At 36.1% G+C, this 22,196-nt stretch overlaps 1 protein-coding gene across 1 annotated transcript in view; it reads left to right on the top strand.

Annotated features, from left to right (window-relative positions):
• Positions 1-277: 277 nt before the first annotated feature.
• The window catches only part of Arp5 (Actin-related protein 5), a 44,369-nt gene continuing 22,450 nt past the window's right edge, over positions 278-22,196 (top strand). The window contains exons 1-3 of the mRNA XM_081736922.1: positions 278-410; positions 9,176-9,300; positions 13,101-13,198. Coding sequence (XP_081593048.1) covers positions 9,186-9,300; positions 13,101-13,198 — 213 coding nt within the window. The 5' untranslated portion in view covers positions 278-410; positions 9,176-9,185. The remainder of the gene's footprint in view (positions 411-9,175; positions 9,301-13,100; positions 13,199-22,196) is intronic.

The following is a 22,196-nucleotide window of genomic DNA, read 5'->3' on the forward strand; positions in this document are numbered from 1 at the left end:
ATAACAGAAATATTTCCGGCCAGGCTGGTCAAAAACCGGCCAGCTGGCAACCCTAATTTGAATCCTGATCTTAATTGAATAGAAGTAAAGAAGAGTTCTTAAATGTTTTCCTTTAAGCGTGTCTAGATTTTTTTATTGAATGATGTAAGCATATTATTTTCTTTTTAAAAATTACTTTTTCAGTTATTTTGCAGAGCAATAAATTTTGGTCCTGACTTAAGTATAGTACATTGAGGATATTATTTCTCTTAAAACTCCGGAAAGAAAGCACAAAGTCAAGAAGCAAAACTTTTACTTTGCTTACTGTCATGTGAAAACAAACGAAACGAGGAATGTAAATAATTTGTTTTTATTGGGAATGTTTTTGGTCTTTAGGTTCAAGTTTGACTGAAGAATAGTATAAGTATTGTGTAAGTTTAGAAATATTGCATGACTTGTCGTAATATTTGTGTTAGCTAAAGTTATTTTTAATGTTGTGCAAAAATTGTGTAAGTACAAGGCCATATGAAAGATATTCCTAACACCACCTTTCTCGTATTTGATATTATATGTTATATATGTCAAACTCATTAATCCAAATTATTAATACGTAAAAATAAGAAATCCTTTTTGGATGCAGAATGAGAATATACCCTTTTAAAAATGAATTTCCGTTTAAAATGAATGTGTGTTTAGCGCCTTTTTCAGCATCTAGGCTGACCTACGGTGCCGCATCTCCTCCTATGTATAACCTCTATATGAGGTTACATGAACAAGAACAAGCATAACGTGGGATCCAAACCACATGAGGTACCACTAAGATTGGAACCTGGCTCTCTACGAGCGTACACTAATCGCTTAGCGATGAGGGAGTTTTAAGTGAGTTGTGCATATAAATGAGGGCTAATCTTCCGGAGATGGCGGCCCCGGATTAGACCCACATGAACCATTTTTCAAGATCGTATTACTATTTATTTGGGCAAAACTGCCACAGATGGCGGCCCCGGATAAGACTCACATCAACCTGTTTTCAACGTTGTGTTATTATTTGTCTGTTCTTACATTTCATATACCTTATCTACAATACCGCTGTTTCATTTCAGGCCTTCCTGTTAATCACAAATATTCCTTATCTTCATGCATTCTTTGCTCTTTCCTACATCCGTATGCATCTATATAGTATTACTGCGCAAAATTATAGATATACCACATTCACTTGACACCTAGTCCTTCGTTCCAAGCACTGCTATCGGCAGAAGGAATTCCACTCCCTTTCATATCCGCTCTCTCGCTTAGCAAAGAGTGAACCCTTATTGGCTCAACCCGTCGGAGTGTCGAGGGTGTGAGCTTTCGTTCGCATGTTTGCCACGGCTCAAGGCATTTTGGAAGCACTATAGTACCTTCGAACTGTTAAGTGTTGCAAACTATGCACTACTCAGAAATCACTAAAATAATGAATCCGTACCTTCTCACTGCAATGGGGAATATAGTTTCAAAACTGCTAATTAAAATTCGTGAATGATAGCATCTTTCCTTGTTCCAGAAGTTTGGGGGTTAAGTCCGCTATCAAAAATATGTCCCTGGTACATCAAAAGTTACAAAATAAATACGAAAATACTTTCCTATTTGCTAACCATTCAATGGAGGGATACTTAAATTCATGGAAAATGAATTTCTTTAAACACCACATGTACTCTTACTGCCTTTTGTGTTTCTTAAAGGAGGAGCTCCATTAATAGGCAGATTGATTCACGAGGGCTGAATATAAATACAGTGTGTGGATGTATGGCATAACAACTACAGTTCATTATGCACGAACCAACTTGTGCTAGGTGGCCACTAAAAAGCTCGAATGCTGTCAGGGCAGGAGCGCAGCAGAGGCACCCGAGCGGGAGAAGGAACGTCAGCAACGGTGGATATACGCATAAATGAGGATAATGGAAAAACACTTTTTATGGGATAAAACATATTCATTGTGCTGCAAAGCTTTGCCACACTTGCATTTTCACTTTCCGTACTGCCTTGACATACCATTTCATTTCATCATGTCTTTGTTATTGAGTAGATCATGTGGTACAGGGCACACTTTCAATACATTTAACGTGTAACATCCCGATATTTTTTAAATTTACTTTTACAATCCTATTACAGAATCAAATACAAAACTTCTATGGGTTTTACAAATTTATGCCACCATAACATGGACTGTAACCCAAAATTTTGTCCCATTTCACTACATTTATTTATTTTCCTCCATTATGCTCTACTGCCTATTCACCTCATATCGCATCAATCCGCGAACTCATATAGTCCAGAATTTAACATCGACTTTCTCCCTTATTAATCAACCTACAGGGATGACCTTCATTACTATATATATATAAAAATCATGGTGACATTTCATCCGATTCTGTTTGATCGTACGGAAATATTGCATTTCGGGCCAGCCATCTATGACATTTAACCCTTTATTTGTTGTTAGTTCAATATACCTTACCTAGAATTAATCCTCTTTCATTTCCGTCGTTTACTCTTAACTGTTAATCTATATAAAATTGAAAGTGACTATGTTGATAACTCCTAATCTCTTGAACCACCTGACCTATCTCGATGTAATTTTCAACATAGATGAAGTTCGAACCTGGGGTGGTATTTATCCTATCACTTTGACGGTAGAATTTAGGGGAGAGGGAGCTATATAAAAATAAATGAGACTTAATAACCGTTGAACCACCCGACCGATCTCGATCAAAGTTTCAACATAGATGATGCTCGGGCCTATAAAGTTTTTTTTCTCCTCACTTTGACAGGTAGAACCTAGGGGGGGGGGGATGTATATGTAAAAACTTAATAACTCCTGAACCACCCAACCGATTTCAATCAAATTTTCAATATAGATTAGGTTCTGGCCCGGGATGATTTTTATCATTTTATTTTGGCAGTGCAACGAAGGGAAGGGGGGGGGGTGAATCACCTGACCAATCTCGATCAAATTTTCAACGTAGATGAAATTCGCATCTGAGATGGTTTGTCAATCGCTTTGACGGTGCAACTTAGTGCTGGAGGAGGGGGAGAGACATTTATGAAAGATCAAAAATGACCGATATTAGTGTCGAATATATAGTTTTCACGGACGCTGAGATGAACAGTGACACTTCCGAAGCCGTTTAAATCTAAATTCGGTCACGCAGCTTCAGGGTTTGCCCAAGTGGGCCCAGTCCGAAGGGTTGGACCCACCTGGGTTTTTCAGCTTTTTGTTAGTATATTATTGGTACAACTAAGGTGACCACATTGAAAGTGATTTTTATCAGATTTTAGACTTTCTTTTAGACTTGCTTTCACGTTAAAGTATACAACAACATTCAACATGAGACCTTTATAAAGTTCTGAATGCACTGAATGAATTTTTTTAAAAAAAAAGCTTAGCCTGAGATAGTTATAGAACAAATTAATGTATAGATTATGTTTATAGCCTATTCGAAGTAAAATATGCAGTTTTGTACTTTAGAAAATACTTTCCGCAAATAGTGTTCTTCTGGTCTCGGCGACACCGAGGGACGTTATCACTCATACGTTTGACGGCTTTAAGGCCATAGGTGCCGGTACTAATAGTAAATATATAAATACATTAGTAAAACTATTAGTATTATTTCTTACGTTTGATGTAAAACACAAGTATTCTTCAGTAAAATTTGGTTTTCCAACAACAACAGTTTAGTTGTCATTTGTTGCTACTCTCCAAATAAGCATTCTGTAGAGTCAACACAAGCAATAGCGTAAAAATTCTTCTCAAATTTAAGAAGCTTAATGCTCGGAGTTCCGAAGACAATGTAACGCTTACTATTTCAAGTGTTGAATTTAAATTTCCGTACTAGTGGAAGTTTCGATGTTCAGTAAAGAAACCTGTATTTTCGAAAAAAAAAAAAAAAATCTACCTGGTGAAAGAAGCGCTCGGGAAATTCCCGCAATTGAACGCAGAAGCATCGGAAATGAATACTTCAACAATAAAACTACTTGTTTTACGCTGGAAGATATTTAATTTCATTTAAGACATTTTGAAACAATTACTTTATAAAATATGAACTATATCTTTGTTAATTCTTTTAAATTAATTTTCAGGAAAGAACCGTCTTGCAACAAGTGCTCGGCAAATTCCCGTAATTGAACGCACAAATTATCGGAAGTGAACTTCAAGAGTAAAGCCATTTATTTTACGCTGGAAGATGTTTATTTCATATAAGACATTTTGAAATATTTATTTATTTTATACAACATGAATTGTATCTTTGTTTTAAATTAATAGACCCCTTTTGGTATTCATATTTGGGGAACCGTGTGCGTGGGTTTTCTTGGGGTTCTCCCGTTTCCTCCCACTTTCTTCATTCCACCATTTCATTCATTTCTCATTATCACCGTCTCCTTTAGCCTAACCGGCATAACCGTGGGACGTAAAACTCAAAGATTTCATTTCATTTTTCATATTTGGGGAACGTCATTCAGGCTTCTGGATGACTTGATCTACATTTTTTCGTTTGTCTTCCAAGCTCCTTCATGGCTAAGCGTACGCGTCTTCGGCGTGGGCGACCCGGGTTCGATTCCCGGCGGGAGTTCATGTGGTTCGGATTACACGTTATTCAGTAGGTCCCGTCTCATATAGCCTCGCTGCTGAAAGGGCCGTTAAACACAAAATTAATTCAACTCGTTTGTTTGCCTCTGCTGCACACACTACAGGGTGCAACTATCGGTCTTTTAAGTTAAAATTTTCAGAGTACAAGCACGAGACACTCTAAATTTCCTGTATAGATTTTGGCAGCATACCAGCGTAAAGTTTCAAAATGGCGGCATATTTTTCAAAATAGCATGTATCCACGCTACAAAGCGCAATTTTCAGTCTTTTAAATTGAAAGTTTGACGGTGGAAGCACGAGATGTGCTAAATTTGCTGTGTAGATTTTCTCGGCGATGCAATGTAAAATTTCAAAATGGCGGTCACTTTTCCAAAACAGCAGTGAATAGAAAATTGTTGCAAGTTGTGACAATGACAATCTTGAAATATAAATCACATTTTAACACTTTTACTCCAAAGACATTGAAATATTTCGAAAAAACCCGGTTAAACCACCAAAAAAAAAAAAAAAAAAAGCCGAAAATACCCATATAGGCCCAGATGGGTTGGGCTTTTTCAAAAAAGCCCGGGTTTTTTCAAACCCTGCGCAGCTTGGGGGTAAAGGAGGGGGAGAAATAAAAAAAATCATCGAAAATGAAGAATATCAGAGAGCGCTTTATTAATAGTAAAAAGTGAGTGACTAACGGAACATATTACTATTTATTTTTAAATTTAACCCAGCGAAGCGAGTAATTGATGCTAGTCACAAATATTTCTTATTTTTATGGTTCCTTTGTTCTTTACTAGATACATATTCGTCTGTATTGTATTAATGGTCAAAATTAGTACCTTCCAAATGTTAAGTATTCCAAACTACTTAACTTAAACGATGAATCCTTCCCTTCTGTTTCGAAACAGCACTGTAAACAACACACTATTACAGTATTATGTAAATATACTGTTAAAGTGGGGCTCGGAGGCGGAGCTCCTTAGCTAATTCATGTCCATAGGACATCAAAAATATTAAACGCATATGACAATACTTTTTTTTTTTTTTTTTTTTTTTTTTTTTTTTTTTTTTTGTAGTAGGTTACCATAAAAGGGTATACTTATATTCATGAAATATAAACTCCTAGTAGGAAATGTCTGGTGCTTGGGGTCCGGGGTTCGATCCCAGCCCCCGCCAAGTGAACTTTGTGGTAGAAAAACACCGTGTGCGTGGGTTTTCTCGGGGTACTCCCGTTTCCTCACACTTTCTTCATTCCACCATTTCATTCATTGCTCATCATCACCGTCTCCTTTAGCCTAACCGGCATAACCGTGGGACGTAAAACTCAAAGATTTCATTTCATTTCCTAGTAGGAAATGCACTCTTGCTGCTTTAGAAAGTGTTTCTTGAGGGAGGACTTGCATCGATTAGTGCCGATTGATTTTAGGAGAGCTGACTATAACAACAGCATGTGTACATGTGGCATAAAAGCTGCAGTGTACAAAACATGGTTTAACTTCAAAACACAAACCAACTTGTATTGGATAGTCATTAAGAATGCTGTCTAACCGAGTAAGAGCAGGAGTGCAGCAGGGGGGGCTCGAACGGTAATGAAAGGGTGGGTCCGTAGGGAGCAAACGTGTCAGCGACGGTGAGTATACTCATAAATGAGGATAGTGGGAAAACTACAAAATATAAAAACGTATGCCTTGCGTGTGGTACAGCTTTGCGAACTTCTATGATCGCTTTGTTTACTGCCTTCACATAACACTTCACTTTACCATGTCTTTCTTGTGGAGTACTAGTCTGAATACTTGTACAATCTTATTGTGAAATCAAGTAACATTTTTTCCCGTGGATTTTGCAAATTTATTCCCCCATGTTCATTTGTGTTAAACGTTTTGCCACTCAGTTTCGCGCGAATACTGCACTCTTAACATCGAAAACAATAAATTCTTTTCGCATTTTTTTTTATTTATTATTTTTTTTTTTTTTTACCACAGTACTTAGTGTTGTGTCCCAATTCTGTTTCTAAGCAGCCAAGAATCATTGCATTCGTTTCGCATTTGTTTTCTCATAATGCTATTGCTGATTCCGGATTCTGTCCGAATGCGAGTTTGTGATGCCATACAGTAATGGGTGACATTACGCTACAACATTTCATGTATGTTCATATCTCAGTTTTTGCTTTAATACTATGGGTCCGTTCCAAAAAATGGGGACACTCGAATTGCTAGTGAAACAATTAACAAATTGCATAAAACAGATGTTTAATCATTGTAGTTTATTTGCAGTTATGATATTGCTTCTACGTCCATTTCTTTCCTTTTTTCCAACTGTTCTAGATTAAAAATATATTTCATCTATAAGATTTGCGACTTAAAATTACCATATTCTCCTATATGGTAGCTACGTTTTGAATTAATATACAACGATATCACAATATGCATACAGAAATATTATCGTTCAATTTCCAAACCTGTCGTTGACAAAAATGCAGGAAAAAATGAGTTAGTCCTAACGGAAATTCTTAAGGATCTAGTTTTTTGTTATTTAAAAAAAAAAAAAAAAAAAAAAGTCTGCAGGGCAGCTGTTCGGGTGACTTCCGAATTTTGCTCAAATAGCTTATGAGTATCCTTTTCACCTTATTAGCTTTCGAGTTCTTATTCCCTAAGGTCCTTATCGTTGTGTGTGTGTGAATTTTCTGTATATTTGGTTCTGATGCGCATAAAAGAACAGATAATAAATAACTGAACTCTGTACTAACTTTATAAATAGATATTCCAAAGGTGATTTTCACCTCAATAGTTTCGACAATTTACCAACTGTTTTCCACTGGAGAGTGATGAAAATTGCTAGTTGATTCTTGTTTCAACTCCGTGGAAAGACTATATTGTAATCTTATTAAATCAAATTTCTTAAAATTCTTTATTAGAGCATAGGTTAGTGTCGTCTGGAGAAGATTTAAAAATGTAATGAAAATAGTATTGAAACTAGACCAGATTAATAAGTTTGATCACGGCGTGCTTAAAAGATGACATTACTTTGCGCTAAAAAGAAAATTGTTCAATTCTTCGTCTTATAAAACAAAAGTCACAATGATCAAAATAGTTTTCTATCTCCCTGTATTCGATATTATGAAACAAATTAAGAAAAATTCTATCAAAATACTATATAAAATAATGCTCAGGCTCCCAGTAACGAAAAAAAAAAAAAAAGTTTCCGTACAAACATTATTTTTTATAGAAGAAATTTCTCAGCCTGGCATGTATGAAATAAAATGAGAATGTAGCAGTACATATATCGGTGTGGCTAAACTCAATATTGGAGTGGAAATACGTATTCAAAGGTTCAAAAGAAGGAAATACCTCTGTATTTGGTTTGTCAGAACATTTAATAAACACTAATGGCACAACATAAAGGATAGTGCTTTACATAAATCGGTGCCTCAAATAAATTTTATCTATTTATTTATCTGTGAGTTTTATATTCCACAGTCGTATCCTTTAGGCTGAAGTATACTGTGAACATACAACCATACTCTGAGCTGGATTCGAATCTGCAACAAAGAGGTGTGTGATCGTCAGCCTAATCCCTTAAACCACACAAACATGCTAGTGAGTGTTTCTGAAATATAAAGGAATGTATTGGATCTTTTTACATTCTGTACAATAAATCCAGGAGTCAATATGGATGAAGAAATTATGAATAAGAATGGGCACATCTCTGTAAGTAGTTTAGTTAACAAGAATTAAACTTCACAATTGTCATTGACAAAGATATATACAGGTAAACTGCACGTTCATGATCATTTGTTTATAAAATGTATGACTTATCAGCACTGAAAACATGAAAGAAGATTTAGCGTAACCCTCATTTCAAGTACGAGTTTACATTTTTAGCTGCAATGTATAGCAGCATTCAAATTTGCAACTCGTCCCTGGCACAGAAGAAGAATGATTTGTTTTCCGAAATGTATTTTAGCTATGATAATTAACACACATACACAAATCTCTAAATGAAAATGAAATCTTTCAGTTTAACGTCCCACGATTATGTGCGTAGGCTAAGGGAGACGGATGATTAAGGGAAATGAATGACGATGGAATAATTGGTGAAATGAAAATGTGGGAAAAAACGGGAGTACTCCCAGAAAACCCGCTGATACGATGTTGTTCACCACAAACTTATTTGGCCGGCGTCGAACCATGTAAGCGCTCTACAACTGAACCCCCCTCCAAAAAAAGAAAAAAAAATGTAATTGGGAAACGTAAGAGATACGAATATTCAAATTTTGTCCAAAGACAAGTTGAGTCAGTAATTAGAGAATAATTCGTTGTTCCTTTCATTGATGAAAAGATTGTTAGAAATTTGCTTCTGAAGAATAAAATTTACTCCTCTGTATAATGATTAAAACAAAATAGCCAAAAAGTGGCAATCATCTTGTCTCTGGACAGAGTTTGAATATTCATCTTTTACTGTTGATTCTGATATTGTGAATATTGTGACTCTCTACAAATTATATTGAGAAGATGAGGAAAAGGTGCTGGCTATAGTCGAGTTGTGTACACTCATCTTTAACATTTTCCTATTATGTTACAGATTTTTAAGTATGGCGTCAAACACACACACATTTGAACTAAAAGATGTTAAGCCGGTGCCTGATCCTATTCATACCTATCCGAAACATGTGAAGCATACTGAGGCGCCTCTTGTGATTGACAATGGTAAGTATTGAATAGTGTGAAAATGGTACCAATGTACGACAGAAAGAGACATCGCTTTCTTAAAAGTTAGCAATATGGTTTAATTGAAATTATACTTGTAGAGGGAAGTATCTGTAGAATATAAATTCTCGCAACAGCAGGCAATATCAGACAAAAATAATCAGTATTAGATCAAGGAATGATCACTTCATCTGGCAATGGGTTATCAACTGCAATATAAGGATAACTAAGAGCTAGTCAATTATGTTTTGTGTAATTGCTATATTATAAAATACATAAATACAGTTATTTGTTTGCAGACTTGTAATTAATCCGTTAAAAATTAACGATTAAATTAATCAGTTAAGTTTTTTTTGTTAATATTTAATTTATTCAATTAAATTTACCAGGAGTTAATTTTTAATCGATTTGACATTTGAAGATAAAATTCAAACCATAATGCGTTCAAATTTCAAATGTCTTCCATCAGGAATCGATACCGGAACTCCATGCACCAAAGGTGCTCGCGCTAGCCATCTATCTGTAGCAATGATAAAATTGTTTCGTAATTTTATGATTTTTTAAAAATTAATTATCAGTTTATGTGAAAATCTTAAGTATTCATAATAATCAGTTACTTCTTACATTTTCATAATTTTGTTCATTAAATTTTACATTAACTTTCAAAGTTCAAAACAATTCTTGTTGCATAGTATTAAAAATTGTCATTTTTAATTTTACGAGGGTGATTCAGAAAGTAATGCCTCCAAGCCCACTACTTGCTCAATAGTAATGTAAACATTCTGAACTGTATGTCGTTCATGCACTGATATTTAAGCAATAAAATGCCACTTGTTTCACCTTCCTATCTCTTCTCGTTCCAGAATAATGGAGCAATCCATGGCATTCAGTGATGACTGGTTTAAACAGCGAGCTGCCATTGAATTTCTGACTGCGGAAGATTATGCGCCCAGGAATATTCATCGCTGGCGACGAGTTGTGGATACACCATTACGACCCGGAAACAAAGCGTCAATCGATGGAATATGGCCACACGTTCTCTTCTCCGCCAAAAAATTCGAAGTTGTCCCATGTGTTGGCAAAATGTAGTTGACATTCTGCCTCATCCTGCCTATAGTCCGGATCTTGCGTCCTGCGACTTGTGGCTCTTCCCCAAACTTAAGAATCACCTTAAGGGTCGACACTACAGATGTGATGCGGAGGTGAAAGCAGCAGTTCGGCAATTGTATCGCCAGCAGCCACCACAATTCTTCGCCGACTGCATGAAAAACCTTGCTTCGCGTTGTCCGTACAAGGGCACAAGTGTGTTGTCCGTAATGGGGACTATGTTGAAAAATGATGCCACCATTTGCAGCTGACATTGCAAGCTTTCCACTGATAGCTGCATCGGTGCTATCTGTCAAACACAAATAAAAGTATCACCTCGGAGGCATTACTTTCTGAATCACCCTCGTAATTTTAATAAATTTGTTTTGAAATTAACTTTTAAATTAACAGGTTAAAATTAACCGTTACATTTTTCCTACATTGATTTTTAATTTAATCAGTTATTCTTTCAGAGCTTTAATTTTAATTTTAAATCCGTTAAATTTTTCATCAATATTACCAATTATGTCTGTCTGGAAGTGATTCTTAATGCTCGGAAATAAACCATGATATGATATTTAAGGGGGCAGACTACTAAATATTTTTCAAAAGCTAACAATTTTTCTTTTGCCAGTTTTTCGTAAGTGAAAAGAGAGAATGAAATGTAACTTACCTCAGTAGTAGATGTTATTCTACTCCTGAAAATACGAATCGGAAGAATTTTCGGTGTTGCCATCCATAGAAATTACAGTGAGACCAGAATTTGAATTACCCAAAAATCTACGTTATGGCAGCGACTAGAAAAATGAACTCAACGGCAATTGATGACTTATCATGCTGTCTGTGTTCCTTGTTAACTACTTTTAAAATAATATTTGTATTTATTTTGTAATAAAGAGTACAAAATAAATGTTTTTTATTATCAGTAGAATTAAAATACAAATATTATTTAAAAAGTAACTAACAAAAAACACAGACAGCATGATAAGTCATCAATTGCCGTTGAGTTCATTTTTCTAGTCGCTGCCATAACGTAGATTTTTGGGTAATTCAAATTCTGGTCTCACTGTAATTTCTATGGATGGCAACATCGAAAATTCTTCCGATTCGTATTTTCAGGTGTAGAATAACATCTACTACTGAGGTAAGTTACATTTCATTCTCTCTTTTCACTTACGAAAAACTGGCAAAAGAAAAATATTTAGTAGTCTGCCCCCTTAATGCATAAAGTGATCGGACCAAAAAGAGTATATCAGTTACATTCATCTGCACTGTTGTGGAAGGTAGTTTTATTTTACCCAAGCTTTACAGACACGATTCATCTTCGGTGTATAGTAAGGTAAGAAAATAAAGGAAGAGAAATCGAAATTAATAAGGTATCATTAAGCTTTCTTCTTTTCTTCTTCATTAATAAGATAGTAGACAGACATAAGTAAAATGTAATTATCTTCATAAAGCAGAACAGATGAGTTTATTTAGAAGTTACTTCCAGTCGATAACAAATTAAGAATTTATCAAGTTGATATTCCAATGCCAGAGACATTTAGTCTCTATATCAATTCATTTTCTTACCTTCATTAACCCTTTCGAGACAGGGTCGGGAAAGTGACGTACAAGGGTGTGCTACTTTGTTAATCCTCTGCTGTGTGAACACTAATTAAGATATCGGGATGATTTTTTCTACGCCAAATATGGTTGGACCACAGTTTATCCTGATGGTAATTTTTTTCCTGGGTGTTGAATTTTCCTCTTAAATTTGAACCCAAATAAAAAATTCGAGAATTTTTGAATTTCAAATTTTCTTTTTTAGTTTTTTCAGTATAACTTCCTTCGTTTTATTGAGATTTACTTAGGACTTGTCAGTATGTACCTTATATGGATACCTAATTTTTTGGACTGATTTCAACAACTCTCAATTAGTGTTGCCAGCTAGAGAAATTAAATTTTTCGTATTTTTCGGTCAAAAAATTCAAAGTTTTCGAAATTTATGTTTATAGATCCGTACCTATATACGTACTAACACAAGTCAACTTAAGCCAGTCGAACATCAGTCCTTACTGAACAAAAGCAAGGGCAGATCATTACAGTTGGGTAATTAGCCGGCGCACGAAAAATTCAAATTTACGTTCTAAACCTTTTTTTTTTTTTTTAACTTTACTTTTCTGTTTACCATAATCTATTTTTTTAAAATTACAAGCTTCGTTTCTTAGATATCATCATGATACTTGTAGGATATATTAGTGGTGAACCAAAGTTAATTTTAAGATAGTTTGCGTCTGTTTGGTAACAGTGTTTCCAGCCATAGAAAATTTTAATTCCCTATTTTAGGGAGAAATTCGGAAAATATCCCATTTTCCCTTTATAATTTCCCTCTTATTGGCTACATTCAAACAAACGTACCAGCAACTGAAAGTCCCTGGTCTACACAACCACCATAGAAAATTTCAGTTGGATAATTCTGGCATCCTTCTTCTAAAAAGCAAGGTGTTAACCATATCAATCAAGTAAATAATCTTTGATTTATAATTCATTAACTGAAAGTCTACGAAAACGCCAAAAAATGACTCTGTCTTGAAAGGGTTAAGAAAGCTTTACGTTTACGTATAATTTTATTTTTACATGAAGATGAGTACGGAGGTATTGTTTGAAACACATTAATGTAAGAAAGCTGAATTTTTAGAAAAAGTAATGCACAGGATTTTCTATTTTTTTAGGCTCATATCAGTGCAGAGTTGGCTGGGCAACGGACCAAGAACCCTGCTTAGTTTTCAAGAATTTGATTGCGAAACAGCGGAAAGAAAGAGGAAAACGGGTTAGTATATTGAACAATTGTACATTATTATTAGTGCTCAGTGGAGAAAAAAAAAAGTGCCCAAAGTTGAGGCATATATCAGTCGATAAATATCGTTCAGCTGAGCAAAGTGACACAAGTGAGTGTATAAATCCTTTTGCTTAGCTTTCGAGAAAAGCTATTTTTTTCGAAAACCTAAAAATTGATGCTGTACGATAACCAACGCCACCTATTGAAATGAAACTGATACAAAAGTATACTTATCAAGGTTTTCATTATGACACCAGCAAGACGACAGGACACAGCATGGTTTATTAGGTATAGCTCACAATTATAAATAAAACCTCCATTTTTGTGTAACTATAATATCATGGGAAGAGGGGGTATATATCAATTTATAGATATTATTGAACTGAATGAAATGAGATGTTCGAGGGTGGATTATCATGCGTAGTTTTTGAGAAAGTCGAGGTCAGCAAATTTTATGGTACTGAAAAGTGTGTCCTTTGTTATCAATAATAATACAATAATAATAGACTTTTGTTCTGCTGGAGCAGGTTGTTTAATATATATATATATATATATATATATATATATATATATATATCGGGTATTTTAAAAATGGCGCCCACGGACTAGAGAGCACTATTCTACATTCAAAATAAAGTGACCTTTCAGATCTTTGTCTAGAGACACAAAATTGCACTATGTGGCAACGTCGCAGATATGGAACGACAGACTAGATCAACCAATCCATCAAATAGCTAATGGCTGTTCAATAGCCGTTGGCACTAGCACGGAGGATATATCATTATATAGTATTTCCGCTTTATTTTGGCTTTATTTTCGCCGTTTTTAGAACACGCTATATAAGAAGCAGATTCCACCTCTGGTTTTTTTGTCTTCCAACAGCGACACTCATACTTCTAACAGTGACACGTACTACTTGTAATCTGTTTTAAATATCTATCCTGTGAGATTTATACGTAGCGAAACCTGGCAAAAAGATACTAGCTTTCTAGAAGTAGCCAATGTAGGAATAATAGCTCATAATGATGTAAGTTCCATATGTGTCCAAATTATGCAATTGGCAGATGGTCAAGTTACACGACGTAACAAATGAAATGTGTAAACACATACATACATACAAAAGTAATTAAGTTGAATGAAACAGTGATTAGTAGGTACACAGAGTGTTTACGTTGAAAACCTAGAATTTACTTTCTCCCTTGTGAAGAAAGCCAGGAATTTTCTATCAGTGGCGAATCTAGAAGATAAAAACTGGAGGGACAGTCAGAACCCAGACTATGATAGGTATATCTTGAGTTTACAATTTTTCATGGATCCTGCAGAGTTTCCCAACTTAACTCTCTTCCGATGGATATTATGGCTAGGTTGGACGTTGACTTTGTGAACCTCAAGTATTGTTTTAGACATTGTATAATAGAAAAATTGCAACTAAAACTATATCTGATGTTTAAAAAAAATTTGCAATAAAGAATAAAAGGCAATACTTACTACAAACTTTCAAAAATATATAAATGATAGTTTCAATTGTTTTTGTCGTTCAAAAGACTGGGGGAGGGGGGCAAGGCCCCCCCCGGCTCCAGGCTAGATCCGCCACTGCTTTCTAATTTATTGTCTTTTTATTACCATTTTTTCTAATGTCTCCTCTGTGAACATTTAAAGAACAACCGCCTAATATTTTAAAGATGCAAGAGAGAATTTCATTGATTGTGAATTGAACCATCTTCTGAGCTGAAATTCAAAGTTATTAAATACGGTTATTTTCACAAAAGCTTTCAAACTAGCATTAATTGAAAACACGAAGGGTTAACAGTAGTTTACCAGTTCCGTATGAATTCGGACGGATGAAAGAAATTATATTGCATAGCATGACTTACCACAGTGATTCATTCCTATATTTTATTATATTAGTTCGTATATTTTATTTATTTGTGTTTTATGTGCCACTCTGTTGCTCGCTAGGCTAGAGACGATGAGAATAATGTAATGAATAATGACAATACCGTTGTGTGCGTATGCTCCTGAGTCTTACCTGGTCTCAGGGCACAGCGCACATTAAACGTTCTTGTCAAGATGAGGTTTCCGTACCTTCAACCTAGAACGTATCTTCATTTTTAAGTTATTGGGAGAGCTTTCTGGGTGAATGAAAAGGTACACAGTTTCGAGGAGGAAATGTGCGAGCAGAAAGGAAATATTCATTCACAGCAAAGGCAATGTGTGAGGCTTTAATGCGAGTGCCTTTGTTTCTTAAAACGAATCTAATTTGAAATTTAATTCCCGATAGATTTTTGGGTTGGTGTTGGATTGGAAACAACACAGCCTAAAAAGGAAACATTCAGATATGAGAGCAGGATGGAGAATGTATGTATAGAAACTGCAACTGACTCGGATTTGCCAATAAATGAATACTACTTACGGCTTTGGTTCCAACCATTCCAGTTCGTAGTAGTCTGTATTAACACACACACTTGCACATCACTAATACACAGTTCCTGAAGGTTGTTAAGTGACACTAGTCCGAAAAATGAAGTGGGAAGGTTTTTAGTCCATCAAGCATCTAGATTGATTGGAGATTAACTCTGGGCGACGACCACTTATGAATCTGGACTCCAGCATCGTAGACTGCTAGGCAATTATCTCTTCCTTCTTTTGGGTATGGACGAAGTTTTCGATGATTTTCCCTCTTTTGGGAGGACCACGAGGGTGTCTTCTAAGGATCTGAAGTACCCTAAAAGTCTATGATAGTCCTTTTATCATTTTAGGTATTTTCTTCTTCAGATTCATATATGTTTGGATAACAAAATAACACAAAGCGGAGTAGCTCGCGCACAGAGGTGTTGCGAGTTTGAAATACCGAGGAAAAAGGCTTAGTATTACAAGTCCTTGCTTCTATTTGTAAGTTCGCTCGGCGTTGTTCGAAGGATCTGGCGTCCCTATCTCAGCAAATCAATTGCCTGTGATGAGAACGTTCTCTTCAGTGTGTTTCCATCTTATGTCTGCAGTTTCGTTGTGTGTGTGTTTTTTTTTTTTTCTATTCTGCTCTATCTGCATGTTTGCTTCCGGCTAATGTTGAATTATTGCAAGCTAATTGCATGAGATGCGAAAAGAAATCGTTTCTATGCAATGTAAAATTAAATTTAGAATAATCGCGTATCTTTATTTCCTTTTTACTCTTTTCTGATTTATTTTGTATTCCTTTTAGAAATTACAAATTAGATCTGTTTTATGCTCCCTCCGCGAAGTTGCAATTTTCTCAAGTACAAAATTGAAAACTTGAAAATATGCAATACGGATTAAAACGAAAAAAAAAAAAAAAAATGAGTTTCTGAAACATAACAAAGTGAACGAAACTTGAATTTGAAACAAAAGTGAAACATATACATATGTGAAAATGAAACTCAAAATAAGGGCGAAGTAAAATGGAAAGCCCTGTATATCATTCAGGTTGTAAACACGTAAATTGAGTGCAAGACTAACTATGACATAAACATACAATAATGAAAATCAAAACATAAATGCAAATATTGAACATAAAATCAAAGCTCAAGTAATGAGTTGAGTTGATTTTTAGTTTAACGTCCCGTTTAGCAGCGAGGCTATATGAGACGTGGACCTACTGATTAACGTGGAATCCGAACCACATGAGCTCCCGCCGGGAATCGAACCCGGGTCTCCCACGCCAAAGGCGCGTACGCTAACCGCTTAGCCACGGAGAAGCTCAAAGCTCAAGTAATGAAAATTATGAAAATCGCATAAAATAATAATGTATGATTCTGGAAATGAGTTCCTAAAATTGCATAATATATGTATCATTCAATAATCAAAAGGAAATTGAAAATTAAACATTAAATGAACATAAAATATATGCGTAAGGTACGACAATATTGTAAATCAATGTATCTGAAATGAAAATTATATGAGTACATAGTTAAATTCTCAGCAAGCACTACGTAGTTATGGATAATGAATATAACCAACTAAAATAAAATGCAAAACGAGTTTAAAATCAATCAAACTAAAATAACATGTAAATAAAGTGAAATCATATTCGCTTCTATAGTCCTGTGTTTCATGAACACACTTAAAACACGAATCCTACACAAATGGAGTAAAAGTAATTCCTTGTTAATTGCAAAATGTCAATGTCATTTTGTATATTACTGTAGCACTGAAAAGCAAGTCTCTATTAAGGAGATTCAATGTCTGTTTGAGGAACTAACATATTTCTTAATAGTAATCATTTAAAGACAAGAATCCTCAAAAGCAAATTACAGTTTCTTATAAGGAGAGGAGGGATTTAAATGCTAAGATGTTTCCACTCCTTCACTGTGTCAAGGGCAACATATGACAAGATAAACAAATGCGCATGCGCTGCATACAAGATAGGAGGAGCACGGTAGTGCTGCATGGAGAGAAAATGATGCGATACATGTGTGTGTGTATAAGAGCAAGCAGATCATCACACATGGGTATCTAATCAACTTCCTGTGATAAGCATGCGCTGCTACAAATTAAGCATATATATAGCGTAAATAAATGTTTCCTTAAAGCCCCATTATAAGGAGAGGGGAAGGAAGGATTCCAAGGAAATCTAAAACAAATAAAACGCATAAAGTAACAAACGTTTTAGTCTCCCGTATACGAAGAGTATTAAAACGTATATGTAATAAACAACGTTTAAACCTGGAATCGATTTTCCTATCATAACCTAATCTACAATCTGGTGCTTGGGGTCCCGGGTTCGATCCCAGCCCCCGCCAAGTGAACTTTGTGGTGGACAAACACCGTGTGCGTGGGTTTTCTCGGGGTTCTCCCGTTTCCTCCCACTTTCTTCATTCCACCATTTCATTCATTACTCATCATCACCGTCTCCTTTAGCCTAACCGGCATAACCGTGGGACGTAAAACTTAAAGATTTCATTTCATTTTTTCCTAATCTACAAGTAAAATTAATATGCTAAATAGTTTCAATAAACGCAAAAAATTACAAGGGTTATGGAAAATCCAAGTAGGGTTCGTAGAAAACGGCAGATTACCTATTTGAGTCGGCACCTTGTGAGACTTATGTATTTATCTAAAAGCCGGCTAAAATATATATATAATAGGAGTTTCTGGTGAATATGCTTACAAAAGAACCAAAATCCTAAGAATAGCAAATGGGACAACGAGTCTGAATGGAAACGACCACAGACGAGTAAGCTTATTCACACGGAACGGAAACAAAAGGTAAGGACACAAACAAAAATCCTTAAGGAAAGAGTATCCGTATCCAACAGAAACAGACTCAAATGTATCCGCGGAATTCCAGAACAGGAACAACGTAAACACAACAGAACGAGGATCTACGAAGTTCACCGAGTACGTCCGAGTATCCACATGTGGAAGCAGAGCAGAATGACATGAGCAAATGACTAGCGGGAAGGTGCGATCCCTGTAAACTAACCTAAATAAACTAAGGCTACTGGCAACGAAAACTAGAAAACTGCGTAGGTATGTTCAAAATACCAGGGGTAAATATTCCAGTTAACGTGTCGTGAAACTACTGCGTTCCCAACATACTTGTGTGACTTGTCAAAAGTCGGTGACGTCGATTGGGATTGGGAAGGTTACTGTATGGCGTGCATTGACTACTGAGTGTGTCTAACACCCTTGTTACGTTGTTACGTTATGCATGTGCCTGTTTTTTGAAAACTGGCGGATATGTAGGGTTGCGTATTCCGGTCTCTCAAAGGAGAAGAAAGAAAAGTCTGACTACAGGACCAGCCCGATAGGCAAACGAGGATTTGCGCAAAAGGAGAGGAAACGAGAAATACACAAACAAACATTCGCACAGTTGAGTTTCCGGTTTGCGTGATACAGTCTAGAGGTGTGTTCGGTAATGCCATAGTAGGACTCACATACGTACTAACAAAAGGATGCGCGCATTTGAGTAAGACTGATCACCATGTCATTCCTATTTAAAGTGCTCACGAGGATGACATGTAAGATTCATCTGGATGTTGAAAGGTACAGAAAAGAACCTGACAACATATATATTTACGAAGTAAACTGAAGTATGAGAATGGAACCTCTATACATGATCAGTTTGCTCCTACCAGAGAATACAATGCAAGTGCCTATGTCATTCCCACATGGGATAATTACTAAACAAGTCGGGAAAGGAAGACAACGGAGAACAAAGACAAATTGTATAAGTGTATACAAAGCGGACAAAGGGCACGCATGGTATACATCAAAAGGGGGAATAAATCGTACACGGTACCATCAAGGCAACCTAAGTGCACTCTGAAATTTATATCCCAAATGCAAATTTCGAATAGTCCAAAGTCTTCCAAACACGAAGTATAAAATCAGGTGACGGAACAAAATAACGAAAAATTAATTCGCAAAGATGACATAAACGACCTAGGAGGTGGGGAATCGCATAAAGAAAGGGGGCACATAACCGATCAAAAAAAAAAAAAAAAAAATGGGTTAAAAAATGGATCACAGATTACGGCGTATGATGTGATTCGAAGTAAACAAAGTAACAAAACTCAAAGAAAAGAACAAATTCGAAACAGTGGCAAAAGTACGGTGTACTGAAGGAACTAGTAAATTTCGAAATGTTCAAAAGAACGTCAGTCTGAACAATTAAAAAATCGGAAGAATTGAAAATGAACGCGAAAAAAAAAACAATCGAAATGAGTTTCAAAAAGAGGTGTATGATCTGAAGAGTTTCGTAACATCCACAAAGTATTTGAAAAGAGGAACAACCAAGAGTAAGCCTGAATACCCTCACCACGAAATGTGAACGATGTACCTCCATACTAACGTGGCTGAACGTGTTAGAAACGAAATGGTAAATTCCCTACGGTCATGTCGTATATCCTACGAGTAGGAAAACATCCGAAAAATCCATGAGCTGAACCTGGTATAATAATTGTCTAAATAAAATCACCCTACACGAGAATGACCAAGCATTCGAAAGTGTACAACTAGAGATGATTTAAAGACAAAAGTAACCGGCCATGTCGTTGAACAAAGTATGTTAACCTCTCATGGAAATGTTTTCAACTGAACCTGTAGATAACGGAATTAAGAACCTATTCGAATAACCGCCATGTCGTTACGAAGAAAACCAGACCAAACCTAAGAAAGACTACGAATGTGGGTAAGAGAGAACACTCGAAATGGAACCTTGCTTGGCAAGCGGGAACGGTTTTGGAACGCCACAATGGGTGGGAAATCCAAGGTTCACCTCCAAAACTGAAGGAACAGTTTGGGCTAGCATTGTGGTACCAAAGAAGGGTTATCTATTCACCACAGAATGAAGTCTTTCGAAGCCAATAAGAATAAGGGGGAATTTAGGAGGAACATTCTGAAAGATATTATTGTGCCTCTACATCGCGCGATTCCGCCATAGGATGTGATTCATTATAAGTCTTCATAACTTGAAGAAGGTCGACAGTGATGGAACGAATGCGAATAAATGCATAGACCAACAAACCTGCTAAAATGGCTATGAAAATGAACACCAATGATAAAGCGGGATAAGTAACGATCGTAGCGTTGGACCAAGTTGGTAATTGACTATTAACTGACAAGTTACTAAGTTCGTAACTTAAAAGATCCAATTTCACAGTAAACTCGTCAAAATTAGCGGAAAAGTTGAAATGCGGCATTACAACAGGAAGGACGGTATGATTAACGTCCAAGGGGGTTCTCGATTCTAAAAGAAAGGAACCAGCCATAAGGGTAGTAAAATTGTCATAAGGGAGGAATTGGGTCAAACCGTGTATTGCTGACATGTTCGTATAAAACGGGCTATTGTGAGAGCGTTTAATAAGGTGTACATCCAACAGAGATGTAAATAATAAACCAGCCAAGGTATAGCGATACACAAATTTCTCCGAAGTATGAACGGAACGAAATTCACAATTGGATGTAGAGTTGGACAACAATAAATCATTAATACAAAGCGAAGGATGTTCCGGAGAGACGACATCAATCTGACAAAGGAAGATATGACTATGCCATTGACAATGGGCCATATTTACAGTATAAAAATGGGTGTTATGCAGGTAAACAAATGGTGGTAAAACTAGAGATGTTAACGTGTTTCCAGATAAAACTCCGGTATTAACAATGGAATAGAGGTGGGCTATATCCGTGTGGGATACGAGAGGGATCTCCAATAGAATGGTAATTACATCATGGTCAAGGGAATATTGTAATAAGGAGACCTTCGTAACGGAGTAAAACAAACCTATGTCCGAAAGGTATACAGTATCACGTAATTGTTTGTTTCCCTGTATGTATTGGCGAGCAACATGGGATGGCAACAAACGCATAGTTAAACGATTGGCATATATGTCTTCAAACATACGAATTATGTCTTCCCTAGTCAAGACATGAGTCAAATTAGCAATAAGGAAGCCTTCTGTATTCGCAAGATGACAATACAAGGCTCCTAACGAAGATTGAATTCCTGCCAAAGTCCGTCTAACAGTAAGGACAACATCATGCATGATAGAAATCTCCCTGTGAAGCGTACGTTTAAGAGAGTCTATTTCCGACGCTAAAATTTGATCATGTTTTTCTAAGGAGTTGACCACACCATTTATCTTGTGTATTTGGTAAGTATTGTACGACGAGAGTCCCAAGGTGGTAATACCAAGTAAAAAGGGAATAACAGCCCTTTTCGTACGACGATTGGAACAAGTTAAGTCGTCTTGTTTTTCCGCGAGTTGAAAATGACAAGGGATTTGAGAAATAATCCTGTCACGAAATTCCCGATCCGTTTCTCTATGAGACGACAAATGTCTATTCCAAGTAGGGCAACCAGACAATCGATAAGTTTGGAAGCCAAAATCCAAATGGTTACGAACAGGTACAAAATAGGTGTTCGAATAAAGAAGGGCCAAGCCCTGGGATTGAAACACTGTTCCAAGAGATGGGAATGAATATTGCGCGGACAGCGGGACTGAGAAAGAACTACCATTACTAACTA

The sequence above is a fragment of the Thermobia domestica genome, chromosome 13, assembly GCF_964235325.1.
Source record: "Thermobia domestica chromosome 13, izTheDome1.hap1.1, whole genome shotgun sequence".
In the NCBI taxonomy this organism is placed as follows: Eukaryota; Metazoa; Arthropoda; class Insecta; order Zygentoma; family Lepismatidae; genus Thermobia; species Thermobia domestica.